The sequence below is a fragment of the Odontesthes bonariensis genome, chromosome 1, assembly GCF_027942865.1.
Source record: "Odontesthes bonariensis isolate fOdoBon6 chromosome 1, fOdoBon6.hap1, whole genome shotgun sequence".
Taxonomy (NCBI): domain Eukaryota; kingdom Metazoa; phylum Chordata; class Actinopteri; order Atheriniformes; family Atherinopsidae; genus Odontesthes; species Odontesthes bonariensis.
In genome coordinates this window covers 26,672,661-26,690,225 of record NC_134506.1, presented here as the reverse complement: position 1 = coordinate 26,690,225, position 17,565 = coordinate 26,672,661, and the positions used below count along the sequence as shown (strand labels likewise).

Below are 17,565 nucleotides of genomic sequence, written 5' to 3'. Positions count from 1 at the left end.
GACTGTGATTTGTGTCGGCAGGGAGGAGGCATTAAGCTTCACAGACAAGACACCGTGCAGACTTCCACTTATGTGGCTGAATGTCCGTAAGACAGCAAGTTGGAGAGAATTTGGAAACAAGAATGATCAGAACAAATGATGAGAGACAGAATGGAGAGAATGGATAATAGGTGAATAGGGTCGTAAAGAGCAAAGTGAAGATAAATAACAAAGAAAGCAGAAAGACACCATCAGAATAACAAAATCAATCCCTCTGTTTCGTGCATTCATTTTGTGAAGCTGTCAGAGCTAAAATCTCAGTCTGTGTTTTTACTCTTTTTGACAAGTGGCACTGTTTTGTCTCCCTGACTAGAATTGGCTCCAGCGTCCAGTTTAGTTGTGATGACAGCTACGTATTACATGGATCTAAAAGTATCACCTGTCAACGAGTGACTGACACACTGGCTGCCTGGAATGACCACAGACCCATCTGCAGAAGTAAGTCTTGATTGTTATTATCACTGAAATAGCTATAATGTCCTCAGGTGTTTATGTGTCAGAACTATGATGCAACTTTTTCTTTTGATCTCCAAAAGCAAAATACTTCATCTTGCTCAGTGTATTTGTTCTTTGGTATTAGTAAGTAGTGAACGAAGTTAGATAACAGCAAACATAGTATCAGAGAAATTAGACATAGATATCACAGAAGAGATTTTAACATCAAAGTTTAAAATTTTCAGTGGGATAAGTATTCTAGAGTATATAAAGAATTACATCCTCAAATCAGAAAACGTTTGAATGGTGTCCGGAAAAAAAAAGAAGTGATTATTATATCAACCATATATAACTACATCTACCATATCTCTACCACTGCGCACCTTAAGATGTGTTGGAAGGAAGATTCGGACCTACTGTCCAGAATGAAATAAAAGTCAAACTAAATGTAAGGATTTCTATAACGTCTCAAACTATTTTAAGGTTTGCAAGCTTATTTTTCTTTGGGGTGGAGTTTTTTCAGATCCAATGGTATTGGCTTTATAAATTTATCGATAAAACAATTCCTACAGGGGCGGTTGGTGGAGTAGTGGGTTAAGCGGCCGCCCCATGTACAGAGGCTATATTCCTCGTTGTAGCTGTCCCCGGTTCGAGTCCCGCACCAGACGGCCCTTTGCTGCATGTCTTCCCCATCTCTCTGCCCCATGCTTCCTGTCTCTCTCTCCAACTGACTATCCATTAAAGGCATAAAAAGCCCAAAAAAAACAATTCCTACAGCTGTAAGTTAACATCTATTTTGTTAAACCAGTTTAGGTCTTTGAGTAGTGTGAAAGTTATCAATGTCACTGCACCCATGAACCATCACCAGAACATCTATGTTGATTGAAAAGCTTACCTGAGCTATCCAATGCAAAGTATTACATAGGGAAGGTCAGAGTGGTAGAACTTAGAGCTCGGTTATGGTGGTTTGCTGGTATTTGATAATCCTGATGTTCTAAAAAGCAAAATAATATGGATTTAAATAATTGAGGTGTAAAAACCATGATTTACTTTCTGACTGACAAAACAAACAACTGTCTCAGTGGGCAATGATGCAGGGGGCTCTCACTGCCCACATGTTTACTGACCATACCCTGTTGGGTCTTTTGCTTCACAATGAAAAGGCAGACGGCCAGCATACACACCGATGTGTGTGGCAACACACACTCACAGACGCACTTGCACTGAAAGCAAGTATCCAACAGATAATGTCACATGCCTAATATCTGCAGCAGCGTTGGCCTTGAGCTGTTTGTGTGCGTGTCTGTGTGTGTTTTTGACGGACAGCCAGTCCCTGCGCTCAGACATGTACTGTAGGGTCCCTGTCACATCATGTTATAATGTATGTGTGTGTCTTTGTGTGTATGTGTGTTGTGACTATATGGCTTGCTGTGACTGCAGGGCCATGCCTGAATGCATGATACTGACTGTTCCTGTCAGAAACAGTTGATGAAGGGAGGGTAAAAATATTGAAAGAGGAACTCTAAATTTAGCTTCCTCTTGAAAAATTTGATGTGAAATTTGTGTTTTTTTTACAATTCACATCGCATGGTTTTGTTACGTGATTCTTGACAGCATTATCAGGTATTTCACATTAATTATAATTTCTTTGTAATCCAAATGAAAGAGAATATGTTTAGAAGAGAACATTGATAGGATTGGACTCTTTGTCCATCTTGCAGTCTGTTTTTGAGCTTTTACGTAGATCGCTGACAAAAAAAACTCCAAGGACCAAAGAAAACTTGGAAATGATGTAATGATGGAAAACACCATGAGACAAGATAACAAAACGATAAAATGTATTAGTGTTTGAAACCTGATACAGTATAAACTGAATCTCAAGATATGCATAGTAGAATATTTTCTCATATGAACGGTGCAGAAAACTAGGTGTCTCACTCAAAATGCATTACACTTCATATTCCATCAATGAAGTAGCCTGGGAAATCCCATGCTGCTTTGCGCTCGATTTCATTCTCACTGCAAAGTCAGCCTGGAAACCACCGCCCTTATTTTTGCCAGAGTTTGGGAACCAATCACAGAACGGGGGGGGGGCGGCGGCAGCAAGCCGATGACGACGTCCATGCGCTACACCGAAGCTTGTAGAGTGTTAATCCAACATGACAGCGGACACAACGTTACCGTTCAATGCAGCCTTAGAAAGTGTTTCGGAGTAGATTCACCCTGGGGTCATTTGAACCGTGACATCCAGCCAAGTAGCCCACCCGCAGTTTTTTTGATATTGGCTGAACACCAGCTGAGTTACAGAGTTATCCCGAATAGCTTCGTACAAGCGCTAACGGACCCTGGCAGTATCTCCAAAATTACCACACTAAAATCACATGTCATGACACCAAACTTCTACAGTAGTACAAATATGGTCTGTACTCACAAAACGATGCATTTGGAAGTTTGTACATAGTCCAGGAGTTTATTATTATCAACACAAGCCTAATAGCTTCTCTGCTGCTAAAGCTGCGTCGACGTCACTTCAGGGAGCTGGGAGCTTCAATGTAAGATGAGGGTTGATCTACTACTGTAGACAACAAAGCAAGGCTGCTCAATTTCTCCATTGATAAAATAAATTCACAACTCTACAACATAAAAATTCATGTAGAATATAGCATATAGGCATACTTTGTTGTTAATTTAAGTAGCTTAGAGCGCAAGTTTACTTTTATTTTACTTTTTTTTCTTCTTCCTCGTCGAATTTCTGTCGTCATCTGGTATAAGTGATACAATTGGCTATTAATCGCGCGCAAAGCAGCATGGGAAGAACCTGACGTCATTTGATAGACATTCGTAGCGCCCAATAAACGGCTCCAGGCATTCGTAAACCACGCCTCAAATACGAGAAAATGCACACCTAGTTCCCAGACCACCATCTCATCGAGATTGTGGACGCGTCAGCCAGGCTATCAATGAAGCACCAAAAGAAACAATTGCAGAAAATAATGTATAATGGATATATTTCTAAATATGGAACAGCTCCTTCTATTGCTGGGCGGTATGACCAAAAATACACATCACTGTATTTTTTCACGGTTTCACGGTATATCACGGTATTTTTTTTCATGCATAATTAGGTGTTCACAGCATTTTCTACAGATTGAGAACAGAATTACTGCAGTAGATTAATTAAGGATGGTCTATTTTACCGTCATAGAATAAAGCCCCACAAAATTATGCTGTTTACAAAGAAGTGCTACTCATGATTCTAATGAAGTGAGGAATCGGAATGCAAACACAATTGCAGTCAAAATACAGAACTTTTACTGTGCAAATTTCAAACATCTTTTATGAAAATCAATACAAAAAAGTAGTGCAACTTGCAATAATTATATTTTTGCATCAATATGAGGTCGTAGACTAGCAAATGCGTCTTGAAGTGACATTTGGCTCGACTTTTCTTTTGCTTTCCCCGTGTTACCTGCTGATGTGGCGGGTGCTGACCTTAACTTCATGCATTCTTGATATTCTAAGACATGCTTACGGCTAAGGTGATGGAGCAAATTGCTCGTGTTGCCACCTCCAGCGACAACTGTAGCCCGACAACACTTAAAATAAATAAAATGGTTGTTTGGTCGACGTCGGATTTTTTGAAACCAAAAAACTTCCAAACTACAGACACGGCTCCTTTTTTTGGCACAAGTTCTTCTGTGTCAGCATGTTCTACTTGTTCTGCAGCTTCGATTTCGGAACTTTCCATGTCTATCCTATCCACCTTCACCTAACGCAAGTGCTTATTACCACCTCGCACCCATAGACAGTAAACATGCGTGTTTAGAAGCGCAACACTGAAAAGGGTCCCGTCTCAAACAATGTCGCGCGACGCAGCGTTCCCCCCGTTGTGTAATCAAATACACCGGTATGGCGGTATATTAAAAATTCATATCATAACGAAATTATAAACCGGTATTCGGTGTGACCTATCCACCTTCACCTAACGCAAGTGCTTATTACCACCTCGCACCCATAGACAGTAAACATGCGTGTTTAGAAGCGCAACACTGAAAAGGGTCCCGTCTCAAACAATGTCGCGCGACGCAGCGTTCCCCCCGTTGTGTAATCAAATACACCGGTATGGCGGTATATTAAAAATTCATATCATAACGAAATTATAAACCGGTATTCGGTGTGAACCGGTATACCGCCCAGCACTAGCTCCTTCTCACACTTTCATATTTGTATTAGAAAATCAGAATTCAAGATGTGAATTTTTCATGTGAAATTGCATTGGAGTTATACGGCGGCAGGAAACCGTATATTCGGTGTGTGCATATTCACACATTGATTGATCTCTTTGGACATCACTCAGCAAAATATATAGAAAGGGTAACAATGCAAAAAGAGCGATTAAGGAGCAGATGAAATTGAGAAGGGGAAGATAACAAGGTCAGTGGTCTGCTGGAAAGTAGGAAGGCAGAGGTTAAAAATGTTTACAGTCAGCTGCAGTTCTGGAGTATTGTACTATGTGGCGTGATCACTCTTCTGGGATTAAGACCCACGAGCCCCTCTCATTCTCTACTGAGACTTTACTGTTAATTAGAAGCTTGTTTCTGAGGTGAATTGCATGAATGTGTTTCTGTGTGTCAATGTAGCTGTGTGTATCACAGTGTGTTTCAGCTCTCTTTTCTAATTAACAGGCAGATCAGTCATCGGGGGTCCTCATCTCTCTACCCTTCTCTCCTGGCATTTTCAGTCTCTTTTGTGCCTCTTCCCTTTCCTCCTCTACTTTCCGTTCTCAGCCTTTCTCGCATAGCCATCTTTTACTCTTTATAACCTCAATTTCCTTTTTTTTTTTTTTTTTTTAACCTCTGCCACCATGGCTCTACTTTGACTGACTAAACTTATGTTTTCAAACATCTTCACTTAAGTTTTACTCTTCTGGTCAAGTGACTTTGTTAGACTTAGTTAGACTTAGAGTTAGTCTACATTTGTCTTTTTTATGCGTTTGCTTATGAATATCGTTACTGTACTCACGATTCATTTGCTTCAATGATATCAACTTTACTTTCATTCCTTCTGAGTGTGTTTAAGAAGACATACATTGGCAACTTTAGGAAGAAATTAAGGCAGAAGTAGGCTATAACCATGAATATCACAAAACCACCCCAAAACATCAAAAATAAAGCACAAAGCTAGAGTATTATTGAATTGAATTGACAATAAAGTCACAAGCCTTACCATCAAAACCATATGCATGGTTCTCACATTACTGGGATGGGGACGTTACAAAACAACTTTATAAACAGCATGTAACTCACCGGTTAGTTGTACGCTCGCGCATGTGAAAGCCCAAAAGAGTCGATGGACAATAATCACATATACAAAACAATTATCTTCTCTAGAAAAACTGCGTTCAAGTATTTAAAACATTACAACAATACATGCCCAGTAATATTGTTGTAATGTTTTAAATACTTGAACGCAGTTTTTCTAGAGAAGATTAATTGTTTTGTATATGGGATTATTGTCCATCGACTCTTTTGGGCTTTCACATGCGCGAGCGAACCAATAACCGGTGAGTTACATGCTGTTTATAAAGTTGTTTTGTAACGTCCCCATGCCAGTAATGTGAGAACCATGCATATGGTTTTGATGGTAAGGCTTGTGACTTTATTGTCGGATGGTTTATAAAGTGGTGTGACGTTTCTGCAGTGTGCAAGTTGTTGTTTTACGTGGAAGGGTTAGCAGTTGCCCCTTAGCCACCACGTATTAGCCTCGCATGACAGGCTGAGCGAACAGCGCGATCTCCGCACAGGGAGCGCAGATTTGCACCAGTCTGTGTCCTACTGTCAGTATTTGACAACCTCTAGCCAGTGGCGGCTGGTGATTCAATTTGTTGGGGGGGCGCAGTTGCGCGTGACGGGTCAAATAGCACCTCACAATCAGAACACAACACACAAATTCTAAAAACCACCTAAACTAGACCATTGTTCAAGTATTAATACAATTAGAGAGATACTTTGGATATTGTTGACCTTAAATAAAGAGTTTTGGGACAGAATAGATAAAGAAATATAGGCTACTGTAATTAGAATAGACCACATGTTATACCATAACCACAACATAATAGTAGGGATGATGGTTCTGAATGTCCTATTCTATTGCAAAATGTACAAATATTCAGGAAAAACAAAGATCACATTAAAAGGTAGGTGTCTGTTTTGAGGACTAATATAGAAGACTGGATCAATTCTGATGTTTTTAAATGTGCTATATAAATAAAGCTGACTTGACTGGACTGCACTGAAAAATGGACAACAACTAATTTCTGCAACAGAGACTCACCTCTGCAGCAATCCTACTGTCTGTGGTCTTCTTCCCCGAGAGCCCGGCGCTTCCTCGGATGCTTGCTTAATGGACGTGATTGATTCGATGAATTGTCCAATCACGTTAAGATTAAAAATATGGAAAACTCTGCCATTGGTCTGGGCGCACAGAGATGCGAACTAGAATCAATTTTTCATGTGCCAATGAAAAGCTGCCTCTGCTTGTTCGCGGTAAAAAAGTTTGCTAGCTCTCATAGAGTGTTACCGGCGACCACCTGGAGAGGGCTTCCAATAGCAAATAGCAAGCCTAGATTAAAGTCGAAAGCATTTAATGGTTGCTGGCAGTGGCATGTAGCCTACAGCAGAGTCTATCACACCACTGAACGAGTAAAAACGCAATGTACAAATGTATAATTAATTTCATATTTGTTATGGTTGATTCACGGGAGGGGCGGCGCTCTAGCGCCCTCTATTGACCAACCGCCACTGCCTCTAGCAATGGGATTGCGCTTCAAATGCCCCGGAGTTTAATGGTCAAGTTGGCCTGTAACTAGCTCAACTTAACTTTGCATGTAGCCATGTTGGTTGTTTTCGTGATGTTTGATGAATCTTAAAAAAAAAAAAAAAAAACAACCAAACAACTAAAGTCAAGAAGTCACTCAGTAAAAATAAAAGCTGATGAAACTCTGGTACTCTGGGATCAAAATGAAAATGGTATTATGAGGGGTTAATCCTCTAAAGAAGGATTCAAAACTGAACTGATTCATTTTATTTTAAGATCACTATGTTTTTAGACTGTTTCGTATACTTTCCTCACTCTCTTACCATTTTATATATATTTCAGGATAAGAAGCTTTTCCTTTGGGAACATGATTTCTCTAAGTTTCTATGTCACTCTGTTTCTCACCTTTGCTGTCTTCTTTTGTAGCTCGTACCTGTGGCAGTAACCTAAGGGGGCCCAGAGGGGTCATAACTTCTCCTAATTACCCTGTTCAATATGAGAACAATGCACACTGTGTGTGGGTCATCAGTGCAATGGACTCTGAGAAGGTGAGCTCATTTTCATTATTTTTTTTTCAGTATTCTATTCTATTCTATTCTTCTCTTCTTACATTACATCGTGTGGGGCATTTTAATGATCTTAAAAGTCAAACATTTTCAAACTGATTATTTTTTCAGTTCAGGATGTCAAGTTTGAGTTCAGTTTTGTTTTTCATTTTATGGCTTGTTTGTTTTTTATTTTTTTATTTAATCAGATCCAAATATCTGAGTATAAGTATCCAACAGCATTTCTATGGAACAGGATGTCACCGGAAAAAAAACCTGCACACGCATCCTCGAATATGGAGTATTGAGGAAACTGCAGGACAGTACTTGAAATTCCTTTTTGTCTTCTGTTTGCTGACTGAATTCAGTTTCATTTTGTGGAACTGGCGGCCAACACACCTTCCAAATTTTGTAAAGGCAACTTTTGCGATTGAGCAATTGTTGTACGTACGTGAATAATTCATACACCTAATATATAACAGTTATACAAGAAACAGCAGTTTTTGTTATTCTATTCTGTGCTCGTCCTATCTCTTTGTATACGTCTTCACCCTTCCCTGCCCTACTTCTGTACTCTTCTCTCTCCCCATCTGCTTGCCTCTCATTTTTTTCCAACATCCAAGAGTTCTTTATTTGCTTCCCCTCTCGCCTCACCCTCATCTGCTCTGCTCTGCACTGCTTTCTTCCAATCCACTTTCTCCCTCTGTCATCTGCTTTCCTCCTTTCACTTTGATTTGTCTAAAATGTTAAGTTTGAAGATGGCGAGAGGAGAGAGAGAGGGGAAGGCAAAAAGGAGAATGATATGGCACTGAGCTCATTGGAAACTACAGGGAAAAGAGAGAGAAGGAAGAGGAGAAAAATGGGGCTGAATATTCAGCAGACTGCTTCACATCTAAAAAGCAAGCATGGTAAAGAGAAAAAGGGAAAAAGGACCGAGTGTCCAGACAGGTACTTGACATGTGACACTGGAGTTTTCTCAAAAGATGGATAGAAAGGGAGTCTGCTCACCTCTGAGCTCCAAAAGGCAAGCATAGAGAAATGGTGAGATATAATTGAGAAAAGAGGACAGAAAACATAAAAGGCAGACAGAGGAGTAGAGAGAAATAGACTTTTTTTTCTCCCCTGTGTCTTCCTGACCTTGGTGTAGAGAAATGGTTTTTCATAAGGAAGCCAAGAGCTTGTGTCAGACCATGACGTAGTTTCAGTGTATTACTGTGTGGATTTAAATGATCCACGTTGCCATGAGCCTCTAATGGAATATCAAATTCTGTTTCATAACATCATCGCAGTCATGAGTTGTCTCCATCCTGAGACACATCCGTCAAAATGACTTCAGACGATTCGTACTGTAAGTGTCATACAAGACTTCAAGGTATCAATAAGATAAGGGAAGTCCCTTGGCTGTACTTGGAGTTTTATCATCAAAAAAGCTGGAAAAGACTCCTTCCTTACATGCAGAAAACAACAGGGAAAAGCCTAAACATAACGGCATCGGTATTTCAATGTGAAGTGACCACTGACGAAATGATTTGCATTTGAGATAAACCTGAAATATCTCCAACTGAGTCAGTAATATAGTCAGATTGATGTGCATTATTTGATACATACTTTTCTATCTTTGTAATATTAACAGTGTAAACTTTAAATATAGAATGCAGCTGGAGCAAAGTACGTGGATTTGCAAAAGAGAAACACCTTGTTGATAAAATACTTTCAAAACATTTAGATGATATTATGTACTGTAGATGATGGAATATTCATAGCTTTTTTTGTTGTTGTTGTTCAGTTTTACATTGAGAAACACATGCTCTACGGTTTGTTGACACAGTTTTTCGTAGATTGCCGATAGACAGATCGCTCTATTGGCCTTTGTTAGTGGCTTATCGGGCGTTAACCAGAAAATAGTACAGATGCTTTTTGGTAAGCAACTAAGTATATAAAGACAGCAGATGAGCATAATTTTAGATGAAAGTAGCCATTTGTCTGCCTGTTTATCTCCACTGCCTGTCTTCTTTCTCCCTGGACTTGCACTGCCTCGACTGACCATTATTCTAGATTATTTCTTTCATCAATAATGTGTTTTATGTGTGTGTGTGTGTATATATATATATATATATATATATATATATATATATATATATATATATATACAAGGCTTTTTATTTAAGGGTGCATGCATCTTTTTCATTTTTATGTAGTTTTCCCTTGCACAAGTTTAAATGGCCAATAAGAAATGTAGGCTAGTGTGTGTCACCTTGTTAAGTCTGAATAAGAGCAGTACAATCAATATAGTTGGTTATGGTCTGTCAGCCTCTTGGCAAAAAGCTTTATCTGTGCTTCTATTTTTGTGTCTGCCTGCGTTTTCATTTGTGTATATGTGGTTGTGTGTTAGTTTATTAATGTTTACTCTCCAAATATTTATTTTTTTGTCTGCCAGCTTAATTGCTAACTGCCAGAGATAGTGAAAAATATGTTGCATGGTAAACTGTCAACTCTCAGGTCATAGCGAGGAAAGACTTGGGTGGACAGCAGAAAAAAAAAAGACTTGACAGCTTGTGCGTATGGGCATGTTATTGTGCGTGTCAGTCGTTGGATTCATCAGTATGGAGCAGATAATTATTTTGTTCAAATGTGCACCATTCCTGCCTGCTCACACACATACAGCCTGAAATGCACCATCACACATGCCCATTAAGCCTCTAATCATTGCTGTCATTTTCCTGATTAATACAAATTAGCATGTGTGGAAGTGTGTGTGTGTGTGTGTGTGTGTGTTTGTGTATTTTGTTTTGGGTGTTGGATCGTTTTCAAGCAAGGATCATCATCATTACTTTAGCGTTGACATATTCAGTGACGTTCAATCGCATTCTCTTAACTTTTACTTGTTGCCGAAATTGAGGACAATAAAGACAGATAGAGGCTGGAAGCAGATATGTTAAAGTTATTCTGTAGCAGTACATTGTTTTGTATTATTGCTCAAGCTGTTACATGACAAAAACACAATGCCCAAAATTCAGCGCTTTGTCATAATATTGTGTCGGCAAAAACAAGGTGCATGCCACTTCATGCAGCTACTTAGCTTAAGTATCATGGCAGTAAACGGATTTTTAAATGAAGACGTAGCTCAAGGCAAGAGTCTTATTTTTTCAGCACTGGCGAGTAGTTTCTAGTTTTATGCCATATTTTCACCTTACCTCTAAATAAGTTGGCGATTTAAATTTGGTAATTTAATTATATCCATCCATGCATTCATTTTCTGTACTCACTTAATCCAACTCAGGTTCACACAGTGGGTCTGGAGCCTCTACCGGCTTTCATTGGGCGAGAGGCAGGGTACACCCTGGACAGGTCGGCAGTCCTTCACAGGCCCACACAGAGACAAATGAGACAAACAGCCATGCACAGTTTTATTTAAATAGCAGCTTTTGGAAATTTAATTGGTACATACAGCGCAGATTATAGTAACAAACTGGCACAATTCGTGTCTTTTAATGTCATAGGCTGAACCATTGCATTGGCATTCCATGGCTTTAGGGGGTAACATCACTTGTTTAACGTTAGAAATCAAAACTACCTGGAAAAAAAACGACTTTGAAAAACATTACGGACGTCATTTTCACCTTCCATATGTAATTGCTCCCATGACCACTAGAAGTCGCATATTCTTTGAGCGTTATTATTGAACCTATCTGCCTACATGAACAAATGCCAAAGGGGCATGTTTTGGGGAGGATAGTCTACACACTGTCAGTAGGCAGCATCCAGTCCATCTCTTCTGTTTGTTACAGTCTGGTGAAAAGCTTGCACCATGAAATGAAAAGGAATGAAAAATATACTTTATTTATCCTAAAGGAAAAACTATATTTATATTGACATTTTTGTCAATGATTTTCATTTCAAAAGCTATGATAGCAGAATTCAGAGCTAGAAATATGTTCATAATGATGTATATCATTGAACTTGGATTACTTGGGCAATAGAACTAACTATACCCTAAACCTAAACTGACGTAAATGAGCTAAATCAACTTTATTGACTCTAACTAAGTGTAAGTTGATCTTATAATGACTTAAGAGTTGCAACAGTCTTATGAGTACACTATTACTGCAAAACAGTACAATACACAGCACATAACTCAGTGAGGATGATGTTCAATTATTTTAAGCAAAATTAATCAGTAAAGGACATAATGGCTAAACATTAGTGTCCATGATAATAAAAAAAAAAGACCTGGATCAATTGCTGTCCAATTAACACATTATCTCAATTCAAGTGTTTTTGCCGTTCTGGCTTTTGACTGTGATTTGGCACCATGACAGTCAGTAATTCGTCACATGAGCTTAGTCTAATCCCTCTTTACTAGATGCTATCCTCGGTGATGCATTGCCACCGCAAAGTTTTCTGCTTCATCATAAAACACTGTATAGTCTTGAGAGTTTCCCCACTGTTGTTGCTGTAAAGCAGCATATGGTTTATTTTCATAGTGTGTCCGGCAACAGGTCAAGAGCACTCAAAGGGGCTTTTATACCCCAACAAGGAAGTTATTTTACCAGAGAGCATCTGTTTGCTTTCTCACCCTTTAAAGCAAAAGTGACCTCAGAGCAAGACTGCAACATATAAACATGTGCCACATCTGGGTACTGTCAGGGTACAGCCAAAGGTCCAGCATCCTCTAATGTTTATTTTTGTTTGCGCCGCAATGGAAAGCCACTTGTCAGAGCGCATTACACTGAGGCACAATGATTAACCGAAAGGCATTTTCAAATAAGCTCAAGATGCGGTGCACTAATTGTTGCAAACACTGCACCCACAATTCTGTAATGAAACCATTTTATTATAGTGAATTTGTAATGACCGTGTTATACACATCATTTCAGAGAAAATTAATCTCTTGTGACCAGATCTCAAGGAATTAGGTCATTCTTTCTTTTATCTTTATCTCTGCCACAACTTTTTCTTGTTCCATAGATTTGCTAACATCTTAATGAGAGGCAGTGAGTGTCAACCACTGCAGTTGGATGTCTGTTCCCCACTGCACATCACATGTTTATTTTGATATAGGAACATAATCAAGTGAACATAATGTCCTCATATGTTCAGTTGTTTCTTTTGTTGTGTATAAAGGTGTTCAGATGTGAGGAAACACAGTGACTCAAAGCACGACGAATCGAGCTTCACTTAGCAGCCTGACCCTTCTGTCTGCTGTTACGCCCCTGGATCTGAGGTTCAGAGTTTCCCCTCTCTGATCCTGTTTCCTTGTAAAGTCCAAAGACATGCAGGACTGTTAATGAGTTGTAGTATAGTATATCTATGTCTGGCCTGTAATTACCTGGCCGTCTGCCTAGGGTTGAGCTCTCCCCTCTGTTAGTGCATGCTGGGACACACTCTTGCTCTTGACATGCTGAAAAACACGTAAAAGAAATAAGAGAAGAAGCTAATGAATGCTTGAAGGCTTTTACTCAGAGCAAGCAGTAAATTCCCACCTTGATTTATTTTGATGAGAGCCCTTTTTCCACAGAAAACACCCACGTAATGATTTGTATGACAGACACAGCTTCTGAAATATTTAGTTACTTCAGTAAAAACTATATGAACCTCCGGCTAAATTATTGCTAAAACCTTTACCGAGTGCATTAGGCTTGGATCTCATGCACAATACAATTTAGGACCTTTTTTTTTATCACTTATCTAAATCCATTGTAAAGATGAGAATCTTCAAGCACAGGTTACAATCTGCTCCTGTTGTGTCCTTCATTGCCTGCGTAGCTTGTATCTATCATAGCTTTCGCTGTTGCCGCAAGATGCAGTGCACTTTTTGCATGATTTATAACACTCCCAAGCAGCCAAAGAGCTTCTAATATTCTGATTAGACTGTCAGTGAAATGATCCTAGAAATTGGATGTGGCATAATAAAAAAGAAATGTGTAAATAAATGATGGTATTTGTTTTCTATAACTAATTGCATTTTGAAAATAGCCTTAACAGACATGAAGAATGTCCCCAACCATTGTGTATTCAGACAATGCTTTCTCATGTTCCGTGTTTTTGTTTTCTTTGTCATGTGATGTTCTGGGGCTGCACGGTGGTGTGGTGGTCAGCACCGTCGACTCACAGCAAGAGGGTTCTGGGTTCGATTCCCAGCCTTTCTGTAGGGAGTTTGCATGTTCTCCCTGTGTATGCGTGGGCTCTCTCTGGGTATTCCAGCTTCCTCCTACCACCCAAAAACATGCATGTTAGGTTAATTGGTAACGCTTTAATTGACCGTAAGTATCTCTGTGTGGCCCTGTGATGGACTGGCGACCTGTCCAGGGTGCACCTTGCCTCTCGCCCAATGACTGCTGTGATAGGCTCCAGCCCCCCTGCGACCCTAAAATTGGATTAAGCGGGTATAGAAAATGTATGGATGGATGTAAAGTTCTGTACCTTTTGTTTAATTTTGGTCATTGATTTTTTTTTTTTTTGTTTGCTTGTTTTCATTTTGATAATTCCAGTCTCTGTTGATATCTGTTGGTTCTACTTCGCTCTTCTCTTTCACACCTGGTTTTATTGCCTCACCTGTTGTCCATTTGTTAATCACTCCCTCTGTAAATATTTCCCTGGGTTTCAGTTCTTTTTTGCCACATCAATCAATCAATCAACCAATCAATGTATGTATAAATGTACGTACGTACTTTGTTCGTTCGTTCGTTCGTTTGTATGTTTGTTCAGGTCATCTGTGTTCTCCTGTGTGTTTCTGTTGTATTTAGTAACTCTGTTTCTCTTTTTCCATTTCTAATTTTTCTTTGCAGTATCTTAGTTCCACCCAGCTTTCTGTATAGATGAGATATTTCAATAAATCCTTTGTTCATTCAATCGTTAGTCCTTCACCTTCTTCCTGCTTTATCTGCACTCTGGGTCCTCAGCATCCCGCTCCATCCACTTGTGACATATTTGGGATATTCTGTACTAGTTTATTTGGCTGAAAAGCTACGAGTAAAGAAGGGGGTCCCGGAACCATTGAACTTAGCAGCTTCAAAATGACACACATTAAATAAGAATAAAATAAAGCTATTATAAACCATAACATGATTAAATAACACAAGAAGGTAGAAAATGATAAAGTGTCTGGCAAGTCTGATCAGTCCCTCCCAAGTTGAACTTATAAGAAGGCGCCAAACAAAATGACTATGATCCCTGTGGACTGAAAGTGACAAAATAAATTAAGGAGTGTTCTAAAAAGATGAAGTCAGGCTATTGCTAAACTTATATTAACTTGGAAATCTCAAATGCAAGACCAAGTTTTAAATACTTTGCATGTGTTCGATTATTAGGTATTTAAAACTTTAAGTTACATTATCTGTTATGTTATTCAGAATTGCCAACTTATAAAAACCTATAATATATCATCAGAGTGCTCGTTTGTACATTTTGATTTATCACGCTCATGCGGTTAGGGCCTTTAAAGTGATGTATTGGAAAATCATATGCAAGATTTTGTGTCCTTTCTTTTAAAGTATACCAGTTAAACAGTGAGACTTTCAGTAAATTGTGGTTTCACAGAAGTTGGCTGAGTGGGTTAGTTTGGAGGTAGATCAAACCAAATCTATCCATTCCCCAATACACTACTATATATATATATATATATATATATATATATATATATATATATATATATATATATATGTGTACGGTATATAAAATGTCTGAAAAGTAAACTTGTGTGGCTGTGAGTCATAATAAAAATAGGTAAGTTGGTGTTACTGCCACCAAGATTGACATGAAACCGTACCCATGTGTACGACTACACGTAAGGGCTGACTCTGCTTATTTGGAAGTTGAAATGGTTGACTGAATGCAATTCACATAATGCGCGCTATGTTGACATTTCAAAAAGGCCCACATTAAATTAGTTTTTTCAGGGGAATCATTTTCTGCACAACAGCAGAGTATGTGCAGGATAATTTAGTCTAACTGGAGGTGTTGAGTGTGAATAACCCTGGAGAGGAACATCTCTGTGTGGTTGAGGACCTGCCACAATTTCCATGAGTAAAATGATGAACTTAAACCAACCTCTCCACCGTATAAATGAGGCTGAAGGAAAACCAATTATTCCTCATTATTTTTCTTTGAATTTGATTGATTTGACAACAGACTTAGACATACCATATGTTTTGTATTCTTTCTTTTTCTTTTTCTTTTTTTTGCTTTATTGCTGTGCTATGGATGGACATAGTTATCTGAGCACACAGTGCTGGTAATGTTTAGAGGTTTCTTTTGACTCACAGTGTCTTTCTTGTCTAATTTGAGGACCAAACACATGAATTTATGATGAGTTTAGGATCAGTGTAAGAGGTAAACTGTTCTGTACTGTTCTCAATTGCTGTGATAGCACTCTTTGAAAACCTTAAAATTCATATCACTGCAACTTTATGGGACCGAAGGCACTTCACTATGGGTTTGGATTCCTCAGTGCTCTGAGCAATGTTTAAATGGCCCATTGAGTTGCTCTGTTGCTTGCTAATGACATCGGAGCAATAACGCTTCACTCATCCCTTTGAAGAGTATCTACTCGAAAACAGAGAGTTTTTTCTCTTTACCTCATTTGCCCTTTTTCTGAAATAATGTCAAATCCAGTTCAAACCGAAACTCATTAATAGTGACATCAAAAGAGAGCACCTAAGTTTAGTGGTAAATTATTTATTTTGTATACACCAAATGAAGATTTGAAAATGTCTTTGATAGCTCTTTATTTGTCTCGGTGTGTCCCATCCTTGTTGTTTGTATTCTTAATTCTTTGTTTCTCTCTTTGTTTTAGAGGATTAAAACAAAAGTAGCTTGGATTTGCAGGCTGCACTTAATGTCTATCTAAATGGGTCTTTTTGGATCTATTGAACAGAACTTGGGTGCTTCTTTAATGACCTGGGTGTGATAATGCTTCAGTTCTTTTCTTTAAGTCTGCTTCTGCTATTCATTTTTCCTTTAAACATGCAATCCTCACACAGCCCAAACATATTTATCTATATATGTATATATATCAGAGAAACACAGCCATACTGCACTCACACGTTCAGGCAAACAGCTGTGCCCTGACTTCGTTCTGCTTCAGTTATGACAGATATACCTGTGAGGACCACCTTCTACTCACACACAAATAAACACACTGACACACAGAAAAATCATTGTCTGTTTCTGCTTCATTTTCTTCTTTATGACCTTGGGCTACTGTTTTAATAACAGCCTTAACTTCAGACACACAAGCAGACATACATATAGTCTGTGTCTGGTTTTCAAGCCCAGCGTAAATCATTCCTAGTTCTCTTCATCTCCAGTCAAAAGTCATATCAAAGCCATTATGGAATTAATATTTTATGATCTTTTTGGGACCTGTGACGTGTACACAAGGACATACTAACGAGAACGCTGTAGAGCGAGATCATTGCTTTGCACTTACCACAGCTGTTACTGTATGTATTAGCTGCTGTAAGCCACTAAAACAGGTGAAAAACTAGTTAGTCTCTCTATTTGCCTACATGTCATCCAGCTGTCAGTCTTTGACATGTTACCTGTTTGTATGACTATCACGACTGTCTCGTTTGAAATGGCCATGACATCTGGACATTATGATTGCCATTGTGACAAAGATATGTGTTTCATAAAAGAATCTACAGTGTTCCTGTGAGCCCTCAGATAGGGTGGCAAACACATCAGCAACTAAAGTGTAATAGTTTATTAATGCTCCCTGTCATTTGTT

The 17,565-nt window shown here is 38.8% G+C and overlaps 1 protein-coding gene across 1 annotated transcript in view; it reads left to right on the top strand.

Annotated features, from left to right (window-relative positions):
* LOC142378168 (CUB and sushi domain-containing protein 1-like) overlaps positions 1 to 17,565 on the top strand; it is a 445,101-nt gene that overhangs the window by 271,568 nt on the left and 155,968 nt on the right. Inside the window, exons 9-10 of the mRNA XM_075462406.1 lie at positions 353 to 477; positions 7,717 to 7,838. Coding sequence (XP_075318521.1) covers positions 353 to 477; positions 7,717 to 7,838 — 247 coding nt within the window. The remainder of the gene's footprint in view (positions 1 to 352; positions 478 to 7,716; positions 7,839 to 17,565) is intronic.